At 41.4% G+C, this 20,972-nt stretch overlaps 2 protein-coding genes across 3 annotated transcripts in view; one reads left to right on the forward strand and one right to left on the reverse strand.

Annotated features, from left to right (window-relative positions):
* qin overlaps positions 1 to 20,972 on the forward strand; it is an 870,645-nt gene that overhangs the window by 294,778 nt on the left and 554,895 nt on the right. The window lies entirely within an intron of this gene.
* LOC136858462 (uncharacterized) overlaps positions 1 to 20,972 on the reverse strand; it is a 77,227-nt gene that overhangs the window by 22,540 nt on the left and 33,715 nt on the right. Inside the window, exon 2 of the mRNA XM_067138019.2 lies at positions 6,892 to 7,038. Within this exon, the coding sequence (XP_066994120.1) occupies positions 6,892 to 7,038 (147 nt within the window). The remainder of the gene's footprint in view (positions 1 to 6,891; positions 7,039 to 20,972) is intronic.

A 20,972-nucleotide genomic window follows, 5' to 3' on the forward strand; every position in this document is an offset into this window, starting at 1 on the left:
AATGCAGGAGTTGGTTTAATAATGAATAAGAAAACAGGGCAGCGGGTAAGCTACTACGACCAACATAGTGAAAGGATTATTGTCGTCAAGATACACCAAATCAATACCCACCATAATAGTGCTGCTCTATATGCCTACTAGTTCAGCGGATGATGAAGTAATCGGAAGAATATATGAGGAGATAGAAGATTTAATACAATATATAAAAGGTGACGAGAATCTAATTGTGATGGGAGACTGGAATGCAGTGGTGGGCCAAGGAAGAGAAGGTAGTACAATAGGAGAATTTGGATTGGGACAAAGGAACGAAAGAGGAAGTCGGCTGGTTGAATTCTGCACTGATCATAATTTAGTCCTTGCCAATACTTGGTTCAAACACCACAAACGACGGCTGTATACGTGGACGAGACCTGGAGACACTGGAAGGTATCAAATAGACTTCATTATGATTAGGCAGAGATTCAGAAACCAGGTGTTGGATTGCAAAACTTTCCCAGGAGCAGACGTGGACTCCGACCACAACCTGTTGGTCATGAAATGCCATCTGAAGATGGGATATAGACAAGTTGAAAGAAAAGAGTGTGAGGGATTGTTTCAAGGAACATGTTGCACATGGACTAAATGAAAAGGCTGAAGGAAACACTATAGAGGAAGAGTGGAGAGTCATGAAAAATGAAGTCAGTAGGGCTGCTGAAGAAATGTTAGGAAGGAAGAAAAGATCAACTAAGAATCAGTGGATAACTCAGGAAATACTAGACCTGATTGATGAACGACGAAAATACAATAATGCTAGAAATGAAGAGGGCAGGAAAGAATACATGTGATTAAAGAATGAAGTGGATTGAAAGTGCAAGGTAGCTAAGGAAGAATGGCTGAAGGAGAAGTGCAAGGATGTCGAAGGCTGTATGGTCCTGGGAAAGGTAGATGCTGCATACAGGAAAATCAAGGAAGCCTTTGGAGAAAGGAAATCTAGGAGTATGAATATTAAGAGCTCAGATGGAAAGCCACTTCTAGGGAAAGAAGACAAAGCGGAAAGATGACAGGAACATATCCAACAGTTGTATCAAGGTAAAGATGTAGATAATTTGGTTCTGGAACATGAAGAGGCTGTTGATGCTGATGAAATGGGAGACCCAATTTTGAGGTCAGAGTTTGACAGAGCTGTGAGTGACCTAAATAGGAACAAGGCACCTGGAATTGATGACATTCCCTCTGAATTACTGACTGCCTTAGGAGAAACCAGCATGGCAAGGTTATTTCATTTAGTGTGCAAGATGTATGAGACAGGAGAAGTCCCATCCGATTTTCGGCAGAATGTTGTTATACCTATTCCCAAGAAAGCCGGTCCTGACAGGTGTGAAAACTACTGCACCAGTAGTTTAGTATCTCATGCCTGCAAACTTTCAACACGTATTGTTTACAGAAGAATGGAAAAACAGGTTGAAACTGAGTTGGGAGAAGATCAATTTGGCTTCAGAAGAAATGTAGGAACACGTGAAGCAATCCTGACTTTAGATCTTAGCGGTTCGAATCAAGAAGGACAAGCCCACGTACATGGCATTCGTGGATCTAGGAAAGGCATTCGATAATGTTGATTGGACCAAGCTATTTATGATTCTGAAGATGATAGGGATCAGATACCGAGAACGAAGAATTATCTACAGTCTGTATAAAAATCACTCTTCAGTGATAAGAATCGAGGGTTTTGAAAAAGCAGCAGCAATCCAGAAAGGAGTGAGGCAAGGCTGCAGTTTGTCCCCTCTCCTTTTCAATGTTTATATAGAACAGGCAGTAAATAAAATCAAAAATAAATTTGGAAGGGAATCACAGTCCAAGTACAAGATATTTTTTATCTAAGTCTCCAGAAGATATGTTGAAGTTGTTGAATGGTATGGGTACAGTCTTGGAGGATGAGTGCAAGATGAAAATAAATAAATAAATAAGTTAAATAAATACACTCAAAATGAAAGTAATGGAGTGCAGTCGAACGAAGTCAGGCGATGTACATAACCTGCAGATTAGCACAAGCAAGCCACGCCTTTCTTAAGAAAATAAATTTGCTCACTTCGAGCATTGATATAGGAATTGGAAAGATTTCAGACTTTGGTCTGTAGCGTGCCATTGTATGGAAGTAAAACACGGAGGATATCTCAGAAAGAGAAATAATAGAAGGTTTTGAAATGTGGTATTACAGAAGAATGCTTAAGGTGAGATGGGTAGATAAAATCACAAATGAAGAGATACTGAATCAAATTGGTGAGAGGAAAACGATTTGACGGAATTTGACCTGGAGAAGAGAGAGGATGGTAGGAAACATCTTAAGACACTCGGGACTTCCTTAGTTGGGTTTTCGAAGGAAATACAGGCGGTGAGAAAGGAAGGCGTATACCAGTTATATGAGAAACAGATTAGAGTAGTAGAAAACCGAGCGAATTGGCTGTGCGGATAGGGGAGCGCAGCTGTAAACTTGCATTCGGGTTATAGTGGGTTCGAAGCGCACTGCTAGAGGCCCTGAAGTGGTTTTCCGTGGTTTTGCATTTTTACAATCAGAGACAAAGTGCTGTACTTAATGAAAGCCACGGCCACATCTTTCCCACTCCTATCCCATCGTCGCTATAAGACCTATCTGTGTTGGTGCGACGTAAAGCAATTATTGAAGGAAGAAAGGATATAGTAGTAGTTACATAGAAATGAAAAGGTTAGCACAAGATAGGACGGCATGGACAGCTGCTTCAAACCAGTCTTTGGACTGATGACACAATCATCAATATACCGTCTTACTTTGCGCAGTTGGTCATCCGTATGTATTTTCTGACCTTGTCATTGTTACCTTTCAACATTTCTATTGCATTCCAGTTTTAGTTTCCAAATACGGATCTGAGGTGGTTCGACGATTGGAGAAATTTGAAACTGAAAAACCGGGGTGACTTGTACTATCGCTCATTCTGATGCGCCTGTTGCATTGACTAGTGAATGCGACTGTGCTCCTGAAATCGAAGGATCATTTCTGAGATCCTGAACACATGCAAGCTCAACATAGGAATTCATTCTTACATGGTATGGCAATGAGTGGGAGCAGAAAATTCAGATATGAGGCGTTACGGAGCAAATGCATCAAACCTGCTTAATGGCATTGACAGTCAGGAACTAAACTCTATGTAAAATCTCAATAAGACTGTTAGATGATGCAACCTTGGCTGTGGATCCGATTGGTTGCAATACTCTTCAAGTATCTTTCCATCTGATAAGTATTAAACACAAGAACGTAAGCGGTAAAAGACGTACCGAAGACTGATTGCTTACAAGTAATTTGCATATGTATGTATTCTGCTCTAAAATGACACCGGTCGTAGATTTACTAACAGTGCACGGAATTTGGAATGTTACAAAATAATAATGATGGCGTGTGGCTTCCGAGGAGGCCTGGTGCAGGTATTTCGATTTGACGCTGTGTAGGCGACCTGCTTTTCTATGAAGACGGCACGCACATCCAGCCCCCGAGCCATTGTAATTAACCAATGAAGATAAAAATCTCCTGTCCGGCCGGGAATCGAACCCGGGACCTCCTGGACCGAAGGCCAGCACGCCCACCATTTAGCCATGGAGCCGGACGGAATGTTACAAATCAAAAAGGCTTCTGGAGAACTGCTTTTGTGTGTTACTGATAGAACGAGACTACTGATGTTTGAGATATTGCACAGTTAATGCAATAGGTAAGCCTAAAGTATGCTCATGATAAATTATTTTCGTTGCGACACTTGACTTTGTAAAACTGCGCCAACGCGATGAAATGAATATCAGTAATATTCTACACACGAAAGTGAAGGAAATGTAAATCGAGCCCAAAATAGCATTAACTACTCTAGAACAGTATTATTTCCCTGATTCAGTCGGGAGTTTGGTTCATATTTTAGTAATCGTTCTGAAAAGAGTTTTAACTACTTGAACAAATGCTACCGTTCTATTCATATGGTTTTAACTCAGTTAATTTCTAACTTTTAAAAATATTGTGTCATCTTCAAGATAAAGTTTCTAAATTTTATGTTTAAAGTGTGCTGGGAATTCAGATACAACTACAATCTGAACATGACTTCTTTGTGTGTAAAATATAAGTTAAATAGATGTGCAGGCTCGCTTAGTAACGAATGCTATTGGGGGGAAATGAGATACATACATACATACATACATACATACATACATACATACATACACGTATGAAAGGTTGATGTTAAGAAAGACCAGTCACTCGTAGGACAGTTACGTAACTGAGCGCAAGTAAGCCAAGGTTAGTTTAGGAGTGGTCGCCGTCTCCTGTTCTCTTCTTCTAATGCAGAGATTAAAATCACAACAATGAACGACGTCTGTTGAGCTCATTTTATTGTCTGTTTTGCCACTAAATTCTCCTATAAAAAAGGTTCCGTTTTTATGAGTTTCGACTTGACAGTCCGGAAGTCAGACGGTAGTGCCAAATTGCTACGAATACAAACAGCTGATTTACGATACACAACACGAACGGAAATGTATATACTGAAATATAAGTCCATAATCAATTATTCTTTGTAGCAAAATACAAGATTCACATAAGATGAACAATAATACACAACACATTTAGGATAAGGCTACGAGATAAAAAATATGTCAATGCTCGAACAGATAAAACGTGAGAAAATAAAATAAAATTTCTACTCGCCATGTAGAAGTTCTCGCGTTGTTGTTAGATTCAATTTCCAATAAGGAAGGAAATAATCCCACAAAGGGAACACACCACTCATTTCTGAGTCACTATCGGCATTGTCATCTTCTGTTGAGGTTTCATTCTAGCCTGACCCTAAAGAGATATTAAAGTTTTCAACATAATCTTCTGTGAGACATTCTTTCTCCCAAGCTTTAATCTTCTCGGATTTCGCGTGTCTCACAACGTTGCACCAGTCCTTCGCACTTATACGGCATACGGCTTCGAAAATAAGTCTTCCAACTTTCGAAACTGTGAAGAGTCGGTTATTCTCAGATATATAATCCTTCACTTGGGTCCAAATCAGTTAAAATGACAGTATGGTGGAAGGTGAACTACTATGACCATGCATTCTGGCTATTTCATCCACCACATAAACTGGGCAATAGGGCTTGTTTTGTTTCAAAAGATGCATGAGCTCCCCCTTCCTCATGTCATCGCGAACCGAAATATTGTGCTCCGTCAACCACTTAATCAACTCATTCTTTCTAGCCGCAATTTTTGGTGCTTTGTCAAGAATGACTTCCTAACATAATTTTCCGGGCCTGGCTCCTTAGTGGAGTACCGCGTCCGAAGGGCTCTCTTCTCTTGGGAGCTTCATCCTTAGACGTAGGCGTCAACATGACAGAATATAAAATTCGCACACGGGCCTAAAATTAACCTGCTATATAACTACTGAATGAAATATTAAACTAAGGTACTATATAAACTAGATCATTATTGTACCTTGTTACACACTATTCACTACAATATAACGCGCTCTACTATAAAAACATACTAAACAACAAATTTATAAACTCTACACTACTAAATTTAAACGAACAACCTAGCACAAAGACACACAAAGACCACCAAAAGAACTGAGCACAATCCAACACACAGCTGGTAGCACGTGGTTACAGTAAACAGCAGATCGACAACACTGCTAACTGGAACTGGAGTTTAATGCGCTCTATTGGAGCGATCGGCTGCCTATGATTCGCTGTTGATTAATTCACTTACCCTCCGCGAAAAGGCAGCGCTCAAACGTCAAGTCGAAATTCATAATAACTGAACTATAGTTAGCCAAAGCTGCCAAAAGTCGCTTAGTTTCTCCGTTGCCCAGCTCCCTAGTCGAATTTGTATGGATATTTTTTTGGCGATGAGCAGTGGGAGGCAGATACCCAGAGCAAGAAATAGCCTTTAATTGACTATGTTAGTGATGATGGCATTTGTATAAACATCTCATCAGTTGCTGTAGATTTTAAGAGACATGAGCATTCTTCGTCTTCTCCCTTGCCCCATCCCCCGGGCAATAGTTCTTTAATGTGCTGAAAGCTAACGAGACAACTTTGTGATATCGCATTTAAACATCCCTAAATACCACCACCTCTCGGTCGGGATGGAATCCATTCTCCTGGGAACAAAAGGACAATAGATAACAGGAGGCCCTTCTTAGATCATTGGACATATTAGTGATTAACTAAATATTATTGCTTTATGCTGATTTTTAGTCCATTTTTCGTATTTAACGACAGAATAACTCATGTTTTCAGTGATAGTAGGATAAGAGTGAGAAGGTAGCGGCCGTGTCTTCAGTTGAGGTACAGCCTCGGCACTTGTTTGGTGTGAAACTGGAAGAAATCACGGACAACAGTCTTCAGGGTTGCATACGGACGGGTTCGAACTTGCGATTTCCCCGAATGCAGTATGAGATTCTTTTGGCATCAATTTCTAGAAATTATACGAATCCAGAATAAGTGATGTCACGACACGTACAATTTTTCGCGGAATTTGAACCAATCTGAGAGTTCATTTTAAAAACCACCTACCATTAAAGCTAGCAGTGTCACTGAACTGCCACGTTAGTTCACATTTAATCCTTCCTGCTTTCAGTGTTTCTTTGATACAATTTATATCCAAAATAGACCATAGTAAATGCGCACGAAGAGGCTCTGGTGTAGCCTGTTGCTCCTCTATTGACGATGTCTTAAAACTTTAGACCTTAAAATACCCATCGTAATGGGAGTTGGCATGAAATTTACTGTTAATATATTGTTTGCAGTAAATCTTTTCCTAGTCGATTTGTAAACAAATGTTTTGCAAATAAATGTTTTGCAAATATTGTTAATGCTTTTCTCAATCAGCTGTTCATAGGAGATGAAACGATGGTACAATACCGGGAATGGATTTTCCTAGCTCCAGGTATTCACGTACAGATGGACTAAGGAACCCTGGTGGCACTGTACTTTGTGGCTTAGGGACATTCCTATCCTGTAGCTCCAATTCGGACTCCAATTGCGGCGCTCTGGGACGCTTAGCGCCATCTGAAAAAAAAATCAAATTAGTGTTAGATTTATTTTCTACTTGGTGCTATTTTAACACTATAATAGGACATACATTCACATTAAGGACATGACTTTTGCTTAATTAGTAAAAGGTAACATAAGTTTGTTAATGAAGATCGAATCGTGTTGGAAGACTGTCCTTTCCTACTTACGGCCTGAAAATATCATATGTTCATGTCTTGAAAGCTTTGTTAATAATAACAGTAATGCTGTATTCGCTGTGAACGAAAATAGTGGAGTTAGATCTACAATTACAGTATGCATACTTACGCAAGATAGTCACGGGCATTGCCTAATCATGCTTTCCCCTAAAACAACAATAGCCAACAATGACAATTTTCTAAAATAATTCGGTATTTCTTACAGTTCGATATACTGTATTGTTTTGGGCAAATGAACATGCGGTCCTTTATGACCGTATTTAACATTTTCTTAATATGAAAATGGCCTATGCTACTAACGCCATTCCGCATGCTGCCAGTCCCTGGGATTAATGGTGTAAAGGTGGTTCTCGTAGGGTCGGTTGATGTATGCTTTTGTAAACTATTAGCAAGAACACCATCTGACTTCGCGAAGAAAATAACGAGAAACTACCTCACTCCTAATTTACCTAGTACGCCTCTTCAGTGATGCCTAGGTTCATTATGACAGCTAATGCTGGATTTTTTCAGGGGATACTTGACAATTTTGAAGTACCATTCCGGCATATGGTTTGTAAATTCGATTTTATTCATTTCGGGGTAGCTCGTGAGGTTCATTCTTCCCTGATGTGTAGCCTATTTTTACTTGAATTTATTTATATGCAATATTTGACGGTTCAAGGAATCGTACGAAACAAACAAATACCCTATGTAATAAGTATCAGAGGAGAAAAGATAGCCTACCTGGGGAAGATTCATAGTAGGTATGTTTTGTAGCTCTTTATAGCGGGTTATTTTTATTCGTGGGACTCGGACATACGCTTGAAAGCAGTCTCATTTAAAGGATGGTTGTGTACTTCTGTACCGGATACGAAATTAGATGAACAGAATTTTAAGAAGAGAAATTGAAGCCATGAATTCCAAAACAGCTCAAGTCCACATTTCGACGCTATTGAGTTTTGGGTATCCCTTGCCTGTCGTAGAAGGCGACTAAAAGGGTCATGAGGCCATGGTCCCCTATTTATTCATTGTTTTTTGAGGGTGGGTTGTAGACCGATTCAAAATTCTCGATGTGCGTGCTGCTCGGAGATCTGTGCGTGCGATTACGCTCGAAAGCCCGCGCAGTGACTACTCAGGAAACGGCGGGTGGAGTGTCGTACCCTTGCAGTATTATCCGCCTGACAACACCGGTCCCCGCACAGCCGAATGCCAGAAGGACATAATATTATTGTTTTTTCCCTCTATATTTAGAGCTCTGTACACGCTATGGGTTACATGCAATTGCGGATGATTGGAGGAAGGGAATCGTAGTGCCCATTGCCTCAGTCATACCGTATTAGTCATTGTCCAACATCCGACCCCGGGCAATACCGGCTACGACCAGGTGGGTATTGTCTTGGCTGCTTTGTTCGGCTCAGAGACTCCTGATCAGTGTGGGTGGCATTCGGGGAGGGTGATTTCGGGCATGGCGTCGAAACCACTTCCGCCTGCCTTCTCGAGTAGTTCGCTACCCAAGTCTTTAACATTTCATTCACTAAGCGGGGCAACCCCTTGGGAAAAAGCGCAGCGTATTAGTCTGGGTACCAGCTTCCGTAGGTTCCTTGTTGCTACCAGAACCGATGGGCAAAATTTCAAGCTGATGAAATCGATTCTTTTCAGTCGACACATAGAAGGTGTATACGTTGAACTTGAGGATCTTAAGAAAATGCGCGGTGGTGGTTTGCTTCTTAAAGCGATCACTGCGCTCCAAGCAGATCGGTTGCTTATGTGCGACCACTTTAGCGAAATCCCCGTCAAAGTGGAAGAGCACAAAACCATGAATCTGGTTCGAGGAGTTACTTTCCACCGTGATCTCGTTCTGAACTCGGACGATGAATTGATGGAAGACATGAAGCACCTTGGCGTGACACACGTTCGGCGCATCACGCGCAAAGTCAACGGTGAAGACGTTGCCACGGGTGCTTTCATAGTCTCCTTCAAATTGTCATTGTTGCCAGAGAAAGTCAAGGTAACAACCTATCGTTACGATGTGAGGCCGTACATCCCGCCTCCTATGTGATACTATCAATGCCAGAGTTTCGGAAACATGGTATCTCGTTGTTAGAATCCATCTATGTGTGGTGCGTGTGGAAGAGAAGCTCATAGCACGGTATAGTGCTGAACCATGCTAATATAGCATGTTCATTGAGATGATGTTTCCCGTATTACAAAGAACTTGTATCGGCCTCGCCTCAATTCACTTAAGTGTTTCAATGTTTGTATCAGAGGGCAACTACCTCGGTCGTGAGCACGGGAGACCATTCTTTCGGCGAGAGAGTAGTTTTATTTCTTTGGAGCTCTTCCTTGCATTTTTACGTGTGTGAAATGTAAACATGGACCCCATGCATATTGGAGTGGCGTTTTTGTGCCACAAATGGATCTTTAACAGATGAAAACTTGATCCGTACTACCTTTCTTCTTGATGTCTTGAGTATTGATACGGCAGGTACGGTAAATCTTGTATTTCTATTACTATGCATAAATTGTGCCCTTCACCTTTTAGTAATGATGGCCGGTTGATAATGCATCCTTGTGCTCTACTGCATAAATGGGCTGTGTGTCTGTGGTTGATGTGACTGCGATGTATTAATAACTGGGTCTCTGATTATTTTCGTGGTATTGTGTCTAGCCGTCAATGAATGCACACCCTGCGTGTCGACGCGGGATCCATTCCTGTTGTACGCAGCGCGTGAGATAATAGTTTAATGCGTGACTACTGAGTCTGTATTATCCTGCTGGTAATTATGCGCGCCATTGACGCTGCTCTGTCATACGCGAGACCCTGGTTTGTGACCGTGTGAGTCATACTGAACCCATAATTTTACGATGAGAAAATTATTTTTTATTTTTCTCAATATTTATTTCAGCTACAAACTACTTTTTTGAGAGCAGCCATGTTTGCATTTCAAGAGCCTCTCTGTTTCGTGGGAGCGAGCGCCCCGCGTCAAGCAAGCTGCCAACTCGTGAAACGCCGGGACACTTCGGTGGACTTCGAATATTCAACAATTTTTCAAATTCAAGGAATTCTTTGTAACGAGAGATTTTGGCTACACAGTAAATCCAGAAATAAAGAATCTAAATTATTTTTAAACCCTACGGGAAGACAGAACCCCAGGGTAAAAATAAATGCAGTTAAGCCCAGAGAAGAATTTGCGCCCGGCTCCCGAACTAGCGACACGTGCCAAGGTCGATGGATGAAGAAAACCCGCGAAACGCTCGGGCAGAAATAATTTATTTCGCCTGTTGCGAGTATGGTAAAAATATTAAAATTACTCCGTAATAAATCGTAAGTCTGTCCGAATTTATGGAACAAATTTCAGAAAAATTGTCTATTGAATGCGGAATTAGCATATTACACAACCAAACTTCATGGTGTGAGTAGCGTCACCCCATAGGGTATAACAGAAATCTCCCTTCGAACATTACACACTCTCTGTCTGGTTACTGGAGCAGCGGAGCCCGCGTCACTCGTCGGCAGAAAAATGTGAAAATTTGGTCTCCAAATAACTTATTACATGTTCGTGTGTATGGTTCAAATATACTGTTAGAATGGAAGATGATAGACATTTTCTGAGCTGCCGCTAATGGGAACTTTGAAGGTTTAGATATTTTGGTGAATAAGTAATTGAGTTTCCCTTTGTATTCAGTGTGTGCGTATAATATTTGTTAGAGTCTGGATGTGAGCTACAGGGTCTGGTTTCTTATCTGTTGGAACACCTGGACTTTTAAGTGGGGTGATAGAAAACAGGGGTCTTGTGAGCACAGTAGATGTGGTCATTTGAGCAGTGTTCGTCGCTTGCTAAACGTTTGAAAGTGCGTTGGAAAGTGTTGTGTAATTTAAGTTGTATGTATGGGAAGATGATGGTAAATTTAACCATGGAAGGCTAAATATACGAGGTCTGCTGGCCAGATGCAGCTAGAATCCAGGACGATGGCTACGATCACAGGTCTTTGAATATTTTTGTATCAGTGTTGTAGTTAGATTATTGTTTGTCCCTACCAAATTTCATTGCGTGTGTTGGGTTGATATTTCGTAATGCTCACGCGAAGGTATTATATTTCTGGTCAACGTGTGAAAATCTTTAGTGTTGTAAAATTCACGTCAAGAAACTAAAATGCGAAGTTTAAATAAATTGTTAATATTCTTTGAGATATTGTCCGAATTGAGAAAAATTAGGAAGGTGATAAAGATAACGTAGTCGTGGCGAATGTCTTAATTTCAAATGTCGTTTGAATTCAGACATTTTTGTCGTAATAATAATAATAATAATAATAATAATAATGTCTACCGCGGGATAAAATTTTCCTATGTTAAAAGTGGATTTAACAAGTATGTTCTACAATGTTTGCGGGTGTCTAGAAAATTCCAGTGAAATCCGATAAAGTTATGTTTTATTCATTGGAAGTAAAGTTTTGTGACATCGTGTATGTCGATGATATGGAAAATCACGATGTGGTGTTGTATTCTCGAGGTCCGAAAGTTGTAACAGTAAAATGAATTTTTTTTTTTACAAAAGTTGTTTGTCACGAGACGATTGAGGTTTGAAAAAAGTCTTGAAATATAAGAAAATGGATTGAGAGCGAAGAATTTATATATGTGGAGATAAGAGTTGTAGAAATGTTGAAGGCACAGAAAACCTGGATATTTCATATAATACCGCCACGAGAAGGCGATGAGAATGATTTTTTGAGACAGGCTATATTTGCCGAGGAAGAATTTTTGAGACAGGCTGTATATAAAATCAAATGTGAGATCTATGTGGCAGGCTGTAGTATATTCCGCTAACAATCCGAAAGCTGAGACCTGGAGAAGGTTGGTTCGAGATGATTATTGTGTGAGGCACAGTAAATTTCAAGTAAAATCCCAAGTGAAACACGATTTATGGTGGAGAGTGTAAATCATGGTAGTAAAAGAAAAAAATGGAAGTGACTAGTTACATAAAGTCGGTGGGTGTAATGAATATTGGAATAATATGACCTCAAGGATAGAAGATCATTTTGAATACGCGGGTGGTGTTGTTTGACTGTAATAACAAGTTTCCAATCAGTAAAGTTCATAAATTACAAGGCGGTAATTTATCATTAAATCGGAAACATTGTGGGATGAGATATTGGACGTTATTAAAGCGAGATGTTTGACTGTGTAGATTCATTGGGTTTCATTTCACTGGATATTCATGGACGTGAATATTTGGAAAATGACGGTGGGCGATTTGAGGGCTTCACCCTAAAACTGCAGTGTGGAGTTTTGCGATGGTGATGATTATTATTGGGCGATGGTCAAGTAGTGTCAGACGTGTGTTGGAAGTCATTATTCTTTTCTAAACTTCATTGAGCATGCTGAGATCGTGTTTGAGTTGTGGATTGTTCGCCACGCATTATTTATATTTCAATTTCACGTTTTAGTAACAAAATTGGATTTGTTGCATTTTCCCGACTTACGTTCTTTCTGTGGCAAGATTTGTTTCGTTGTGTGTTATTAGTTTCGACCGGATTTACAGCTAAAAATATCAGAGTTTGAAATTACGATTTCGCCTGATATGCTAGAGGAAGCGTATACGACCTAGTTTCCGCTCGACAATAGATTTAGGACGTCACATGTTATCCTAGGAACATACTGATGACAGACGTCCTAGTTCACGCTCAACGATAGAATTAGGAAGGTATGTGTACATAGAGGTTAGTGTTAGGGTGTGCAGACTTTAAGTAGGCCCGACGATAGGTCTGGGATGTCAGCTGTACATACTCAAGTCTTAGATTAGATGTTTTTGCGAAGTGACTTGAGCGATGGTAGTGTCTGCAGTAGTGTATGCAATGCGAAGTGTTAGCTCGGTAATAACGAGACCAAGCTTGTACGCATCTCTTTACCAGCTGGAAAGTGTTTACCTAAGATTATGAAATCACTAATGGCGAGGGTTGTCCAACATTGGGTACTGAGATAGCGGAAATTGACTATTAACTGCAGTTCGCCATGCGAGTTTGAGTTCAATGAACTTCAGTATTTTATTTTACGGACTTAATTGTTTTGTCGTTCTGACGTCCGTTTTTGCTTTGGCAGTGTGCGTGCTGACACTCAGCGTATGTGTGTGAGACTTGAGTTACGAATGCGGATTCGATTCGTCAGCCGGTAATATATTTTATTTTCAATCCTTGTCGTTCTTTAATTTTTATACGTAGTTGTGTTTGGTCAATTGATAAGTTTGTAGGTAGTGTGTTGGGACAAACAATAAGTAGATGGATCTGTGATAGTAGTCTTTGTTACATAGGAAATAATTCTATAATGTTGTTTTATTTTACTATGTGGACTTGTAATTTTATTAAACGTAACGTAACGTAACCAATCATAACCTGAAAGTCGGTTTTATACAGTAATAATATTTTTCAAGTGATTTACCACTTTTTAATTAACTTCAGTGTTTGGCATTTCTTCTAAATGCGTGATGAATGTTTTCTGCGTTTCGGAGTTTTGTTCCTCCAGAACGACGTGACGTAATGTCCTCTCGGATCGTGTTGTTGTTGGTTTTTTCTGAACAGCTGTTTGGGTGATACACGTTTTAGCATCGGGATTATTTTATCACTTACGGGTGTCATGAAATCACAAATACATGATGGAATTTTGTTTCAATTGGTAATGCTGCTGTTAACTTCTAATGAACACCATGCTTTCCAATAATATTTCGCAACCTATCCAAAGCAACTGATAGTCAATTTGCTTCGATTAAGGGTCCATTCTGCGGGTGTTCCGTATCCGAAAGGGTATTCGATTGGTGGATAACCTTAATTAAGAGGTAATCAGGCGTTCTACTTGCTGAAGGTCAGTTTTTCCACGGATCGTGTGGATTAATTCTCAGTTATCGTTTGGATTAATAGGTGCCCGAATTTTCAGGTTTTCTTTCTCACTTTTTCACTTTTTCTGTCCACTAATTTATGAGATTCCTACTTTCTCCGAAGAAAATTCTTCGATATTGTAAAAGAAAATATATATGCCATGCAATGTGACTGCGTTTGAAACATTTTATAATTAATAATTTATTTTTTGGCCGAGGATTTATATATTGAAAAAAAAATTGTGTCATTAAGAATTCAATAAAAGTTAGCAAGTACATATTTGCTCCTCATTTCGAATAGTTAGGCTCTCTTCTTAACCCCATCGTTTGGTTAAGATCGTGACTGAAACATTCCCGCAACGACCCAAAGATTTAAGAGTTCATTATTGCTCTACTGTAGCAGCTGTGGTCGACCAACGATGGAATGGTAAGTCAAGGGTTCAGTACTACTAGTGATTGAGTTCGACTTATTTATGAGAGCTAATGCTCAGATTTTGTGCGTTCCGGTGATGTCTGAATGTTTGGGAGTGTGCTTGTGAGTGAATGGGGAGAAGGGATGACATATCGATCTGCTTATTTTATATTTTAACCTTGTTTCTGTGCCTGATGTTTATTTCCGGCACGATACTATTTGTTTTGCCTTGGTTTTTATCGTGGCCGTTGTTTGCCTAGGAGGCCGCCATTTTCTTTTCTTATTTTGACCATGCGCATGCCTGTGATGCTCCTTCAGTTTAAACTTTACTTCCGTGTTCCAGTGATGTTTGTCTATTATGTCGCGATCTCTCGGATTTTTCCCCTGTACTTTTGCCCTCCATGCTGCGTGAAAGCTTTGATCTGTGTTGTAATTGTTGTGGATGTGGAAGTTAAATAGATGGGTTCATAATGAATTTTATCAATCTCGCGGAAAGAATGACCGAAATAAGCCGTACGTATTGTATTTGCATTACCAGATTATGCTGTTAGATTGAGAATATAACGGCGAACCCATGTTATGAATAATTTGAGGTGTGTATTTGATGAGTTTGTGCTCACGCATTAGCGTCATAACTTCAATTGGATGGGCTGTGTACATGTACGAATCATTTATTTTGTTTAATTGCTGGCTTCATTTGCTGTTTCCTTTTGATTTTTATTATAATAAAACCTCATTTAAATTTTCTTGGTATTTTATTGCTAGTTGCTTTGTGTTTTTCCTGTTATGATTTTGATATGAGCACCGTTTACAGTTCAGGGCTGTGTTTGGCCTTTCCTAGTCGAGGCCCACGTCTCGAATCTCCGACGTGCGCGTTTTATGCGTAGGTGTGTTGTCGGTAAGGGTGGGGTGTGGCTCAGTGCACAACTCCATATAACTGCCTTGATCTTCATTCTCCTCGAGATCGGTACCGTCCGGTATACCTAAGTGAGAAGAAGATCCAGGAGATTAAGACGCTGGGTGGTCTTTCCTACCAGAAAGCGTGCCGTAAGTTTTTCTCTGAATGCACCGGCCAAGACACTAGACTTCAGCATGATAGCACAGTCTCTCCCACGTTCGTCATTTACAACTGGAACATCTTGCCAGAAGATCGCTGCGTCCAAGGCGGCAATTCCTCCTGTGAGCTCGAAGGCGGGTTCATCCTACCCTTCGACTACAAACAAGCCTGTGCCGGCTAAGAAACCTACGCCGGCACAGTAGGGGAAGAAGACAACGTGTCCTCCCCTCACGAGGTCGGCGAAAGCCGCGCCTAAGCCGGCGGAGGCGCCATCGTCGACCAGGGCTGGGGAATTACTTCCCAACCCGTCTAAACAAGAGTCGACGGCGGGAAAGAAGAGCGCCTTACAAGGCGTTCTTCCATCTCTCCTACGGATGGGGTCTCACGCTCTCCACCCGGAGGGTCTGAGTCTGCGCCAGCAGGTTTACCTTCTGGAAAACCTGCGTGCTCCCCTCGTAGGAAGAAACGCCGCTCCAGGAATACGTCGAAGTAGTTCAAGGCATGTTCGTCACGAGACGAGGTGATACACATGGAGCATTTATCTCGAATTGGGATGCGAGTATAGCATTTCGCTGCTTCTAACCCAAACCTCAGAAGTCCACATTCACACGATGGCACTGTTACAATGGAATTATAATGGTTATGAAAGGCATCTTGCTGAGCTGCGCCAGCTCATTGGCGAGTATTCGGCGACTATAGTTTGTATTCATGAAACAAATTTCAGACCAGATCATCATACATTCTTGAGAAATTTTCGACTATACTCGACAGAACGACATTATGCTGACTGGGCTTCCGGTGGCGTTGGCATTTTTGTCCGTATTGATACCTACAGCGAAGAGATTCCACTAAGAACCTCACTGGAGGCTGTAGCAGTTCGCGTTCCGCTGTCTGTCATAGAAACAGTGTGTGTAACGTTAATTTTCCACCACGCCAGCCTCTTAATATAAGTGATGTCACTGATCTTACAGATCAGCTTCCACCTCCCTTCCTGTTATTGGGCGATTTTAACACCAATCACCCCATATGAGGCTCCGAAGCGCCTTGCCCCAGGGGAAGGGAGTTGGAAACATTAGTAACAGAGCTGGATTTATGTATTTCGAACCCAGGTGAACCAACTCGTTTCAGTGTACGTTACGGCACATACTCTCGCATAGACTTAAGTCTATGCAGCCGAACGTTTGTTCCGCTGTTTCGGTGGAATACACACGATGATCTCTGTGACAGTGGTCATTTTTCCATTGTTCTTACTTAGTTGAAAAAAAATCCGTCGAGGCTCTTCCTCGAGGGATTCTTACACATGCTGATTGGCCAAAGTACACATCCCTAGTAGCTGTCTTCAACGACGAGGCCAGGCGGAAGATAGGCGGCGAAATAACTTACACAACACAAGTAATCCTTGCTGCTGCTGCTGCTGCTGCTGCTGCTGCTGCTGTTGCTGCTGAGGAGTTCATTCCCTCCTTCTCAGAGAGTCCTCTCTGAAAACTCGTTCCTTCGTGGAACGAAGAAATTGCAGCAGCTATCAAAGAACGCCGTCGCGCTCATAAACGTTAAAGTAGGCAGCCTACTGTGGCAAACTTGGTAACATTTCAAAAACTCCGCGCCAAGGCGCGAGTTCTTATTCGCCAAAGTAAGAAAGCTTCGTGGGAAAGAGATGTCGTCTATGACGTCACATACTCCATCTCAAGTGTGTACTAAACTTTGACGTATTTCGACATCTTTACCGGGAATTTATATTGCAGGCAGTATCGTCACTGAATCACTCTCGGTTGCTAACCATCTTGCAAGTAATTTTGCGGATGTGTCTGGCTCCGGAAATTACCATCGTGATTTCCTCGCTCTGAAGCGGGAGGCAGAACGTCAACTCAGTTTTGCCACTCAACCTTCAAAGGACTATAACGTGCCCTTTATGGAGTGGGAACTCCGGAGCGCCTTTGCGCTGTGCAGGGACACGTCTCCTGTGCCAGACATTGTCCATAGCCGGATGTTAAAAGACCTTAGTGAGGAGAGTCTTTATCTCTTTCTTGTGTTTAACAGAATTTGGATAGAGGGTGAGTGTCCGTCTCAGTGGCGAGAGGGCATAGTCATTCCTGTCCTCAAGCGTGACAAATCCCAAGTATGGAGGAAGCTATAGAGCTATTCGTCTTACTGTTTGTGTGAGCTATTTGAGACGATGGTAAATCGCCGACTTGTGTGATGTCTGGAGGAACAAGGACTTTTATCCGAGTACCAATGTGGTTTTCGAGCCGATCGCTCGACCACTGACCACCTGGTACGCCTGGAGAGTTATATCCAGGATGCATTTCTCCGCAAAGAGCATTTGGTGGCTGTTTTCTTCGAATTAGAAAAAGCCTATGACACCACATGGCAATGTGGTATCCTTTCAGTCCTGCATTAGTGGAGATTTCGAGGTAACTTGCCGATATTGCGAATTTTTTGTCCCTTCGTCTGTTCCGTGTCCGAGTTGGGAAGGCATATTCGCAATGTCACGTTCAAAAAAATGGAGTCCCACAGCGTTCGGTTCTTAGCATCACACTCTTCGCGATTGCCATAAACGTTATTGTCACTGTTGCTGCTGCTGCTGCTGCTGGTGGTTCAGCAGTGATACCGTCGCTATATGTGGACGATTTTGCTCTGCATTATGACTCGCATAATATGGCAGCCGCAGAACGACAATTACAGCAAGCTATTAGGAGAGTGGAACAGTGGACTTTAGAACGTGGCTTTCGGTTTTCAACCGCAAAGACCTCCGTTGTACATTTTTGCCGGCAGCGCATTCTTCACTCCCATCCTGAGCTTTATTTAGGAAATGTCGCTCTTCCCGTAGTTGACACCGATTTCTTGGGCTCCGATAGCAAATTATCATGGAAACCACATGTGCGGCAGTTAAAAGTGCAATGCGCCAAGAAGTTGATGTTTCTTAGCAGCACTTATTGGTGCGGGGAGGGGGGGCTGACCGCACGGTGCTCTTAGGATTTTATAGGGCACACATTATCCAGGTTAGACTGCGGCAGTGCAGCATATGGATCAGCAAGGCCAAGCGTCCTTGCGAAACTGAACAGCATCCACCATAGCGGGGATAGGTTGACGACGGGAGCTTTTCGCACAAGCCCCATTGCTAGCCTGCTCGCTGAATCTGGTGTGCCGCCTTTAAGCCTGTGGTGCCAGCAAATGCTTCTGTCCTATGCTGCAAATTTGCGACAGATGCCACTTCACCCAAGCTGTCCTTATGTATTTAAAACCGTCCGCTGTACTATGCTCATTCTCGAGCAACGCGGCCGGTTGGAATACGCTTGAATAGCATGTACAGATTATTTGATGTATCTTCGGTTTATCGGAGGCTCGTTCTGTTGTTTACACGGATGGTTCGATGACAGAAACGAAGGTGGGCTGTGCGTTCGTTGTCGACAGTGATAGGTTTCCGTTTGCTCTCCCGGAAACCTGTAGTGTGTACACAGCAGAGCTCTGTGCAATCTGTGAAACTGTGAGTGTTTCATTGTTCACTGTAGTACGCAAGTTATGTTTTTATCTTCTTCAGAGTACTCATACTCCGTTCAGAGGAAGCCGTGGTCACATGAAATGTTAATATTAAGCGAATTTTTACACTTCCACATACACTGATTCGAGGTTATTGAGTACAATATAATGGACAAATTTTTGAGGGGGCGTTGTTTTTCTATATCGAAACAAATGTTCATCTATTCATTTTCCAATCTTTCTCTATTAAAAATGGGGGTAAATGTTCATAAGACTATCAGCTTAATAGTAGGGAAGCTCCATATAAACTGTGACATGAGTTGGATCCAACAACTTTTCAAACTGGATGTTCTCCAAATCGACAAACCGTATTTCCATTTGCATAATTGAGGTGTCAAGAAATTCACATGTTTACATTTTGAGCGCTTCGAATGTTCTGTCATCTACATTCGTCTCACTGTTTATTTTGCGACATTTTTTCAAGGCAAGATGTTTTCTGATCGCGTGTCGTTGAAGATACCAATGCAAGAAACTTTCAGGTAGATTTCCTGCCTACCCATTCATTAACTAATAGCTTCACCACTGAATGATTATCCTTTGCAGTCAGTGACAGGACTGGCGTGCATTGTCTTCTACATCTGGAACAAATACCACAAATATTAAAATAACTGTGTTATAACGTATTTTGCTACTGTGATTCTGAAATCATGCTCTTTACTTGCAATCCTCTCCTGTTTGTCGGCCAGGGAATGATTTTCTTCCAGTTTTGGCGGTGATATTTCCGTTTCGGAACTGGTATACCATCTTAACCACACTAGTCACTCATTTTTCAATACTGTTTCATAAAATATTGTACGAAATCCACTAATATCGCACTACATAAAAGTAGATGGCAGGACGAGCATATTCCACTAATCTACTGGAGGCAAGATCAATCAAGGTGCAATTATTGTTCTACTCGGTAATGAACTTATTGAGAAACACTCTTTACTTTCTTGTACAGTTCTGCTTTCGGGTCTCTTAACGTACTCAAGAAGGCCCAATTCATTTATTTGCTCTGTCCCTTTTATATATACAGACCATCTCCTTGCTGTACTGCAATATAAAACATCGATGTAATTCTGTGCCAGCAGTATTTTTCGATGTAGAAAAAGCTTTCGACACTGTCTGGCACGATAATTTAATTGTAAAACTCCTGGAACTGTATAAAGTTCCATCTTATTTAGTCAAAATTATACAGTCATATTTGACAAACAGGAAATTTTACGTTTCCTGTGAAGGGGAGCAATCCACCCCTCGGGCACTCAGAGCTGGAGTCCCACAGGGTGGAGTGCTGAGTCCCACTCTCTACGGCCTATACGTAAACGATCTACCAATGAGAGATGGTGTCGAGGTCCAGCAGTACGCCGATGACTTAGCCATTTACATTGGTATGAAAAGAAATGACTTTGCTCTTCGGCGGTTACAGCAATGGATAGATCTCTTTAGGGAGTGGTGCCAACGTAACAAAGTGAAAATAAACGCCGACAAAACCCAGGCGATTGTTTTCACTAAACGGCGGCCTAGTTTCGAACATCTTACTATTAATAACGTCCTCGTGTCTTAGACTAACCAAATTAAATATCTTGGTTTAATTATGGACCGTACTTTGTCCTGGAAACACAATATAGAACAGGCCCGTCAGCGTGCCACTGCACGGGTGTCAGCCTTGAGACCTCTGCTTGAAAATAAATATATCTCTACCTCCATAAAGAGAAATATTTACCTAGCATGTATCAGGCCCATCCTGCTGTATGGCTGCGAGGCCTGGGACTATATTGCGAAAACTCCACTTTCTAAATTACAAGTTATTCAAAATAAGACACTTCGTATGATGACTAAGGCTCCATATCTGAGGTCTAACAAGCGGATTCGAACTGAGCTTCGTATTCCGACTCTTAGAACTCAGATTAATAAAATAG

This window comes from Anabrus simplex, chromosome 1, assembly GCF_040414725.1.
Source record: "Anabrus simplex isolate iqAnaSimp1 chromosome 1, ASM4041472v1, whole genome shotgun sequence".
NCBI classification, from domain to species: domain Eukaryota; kingdom Metazoa; phylum Arthropoda; class Insecta; order Orthoptera; family Tettigoniidae; genus Anabrus; species Anabrus simplex.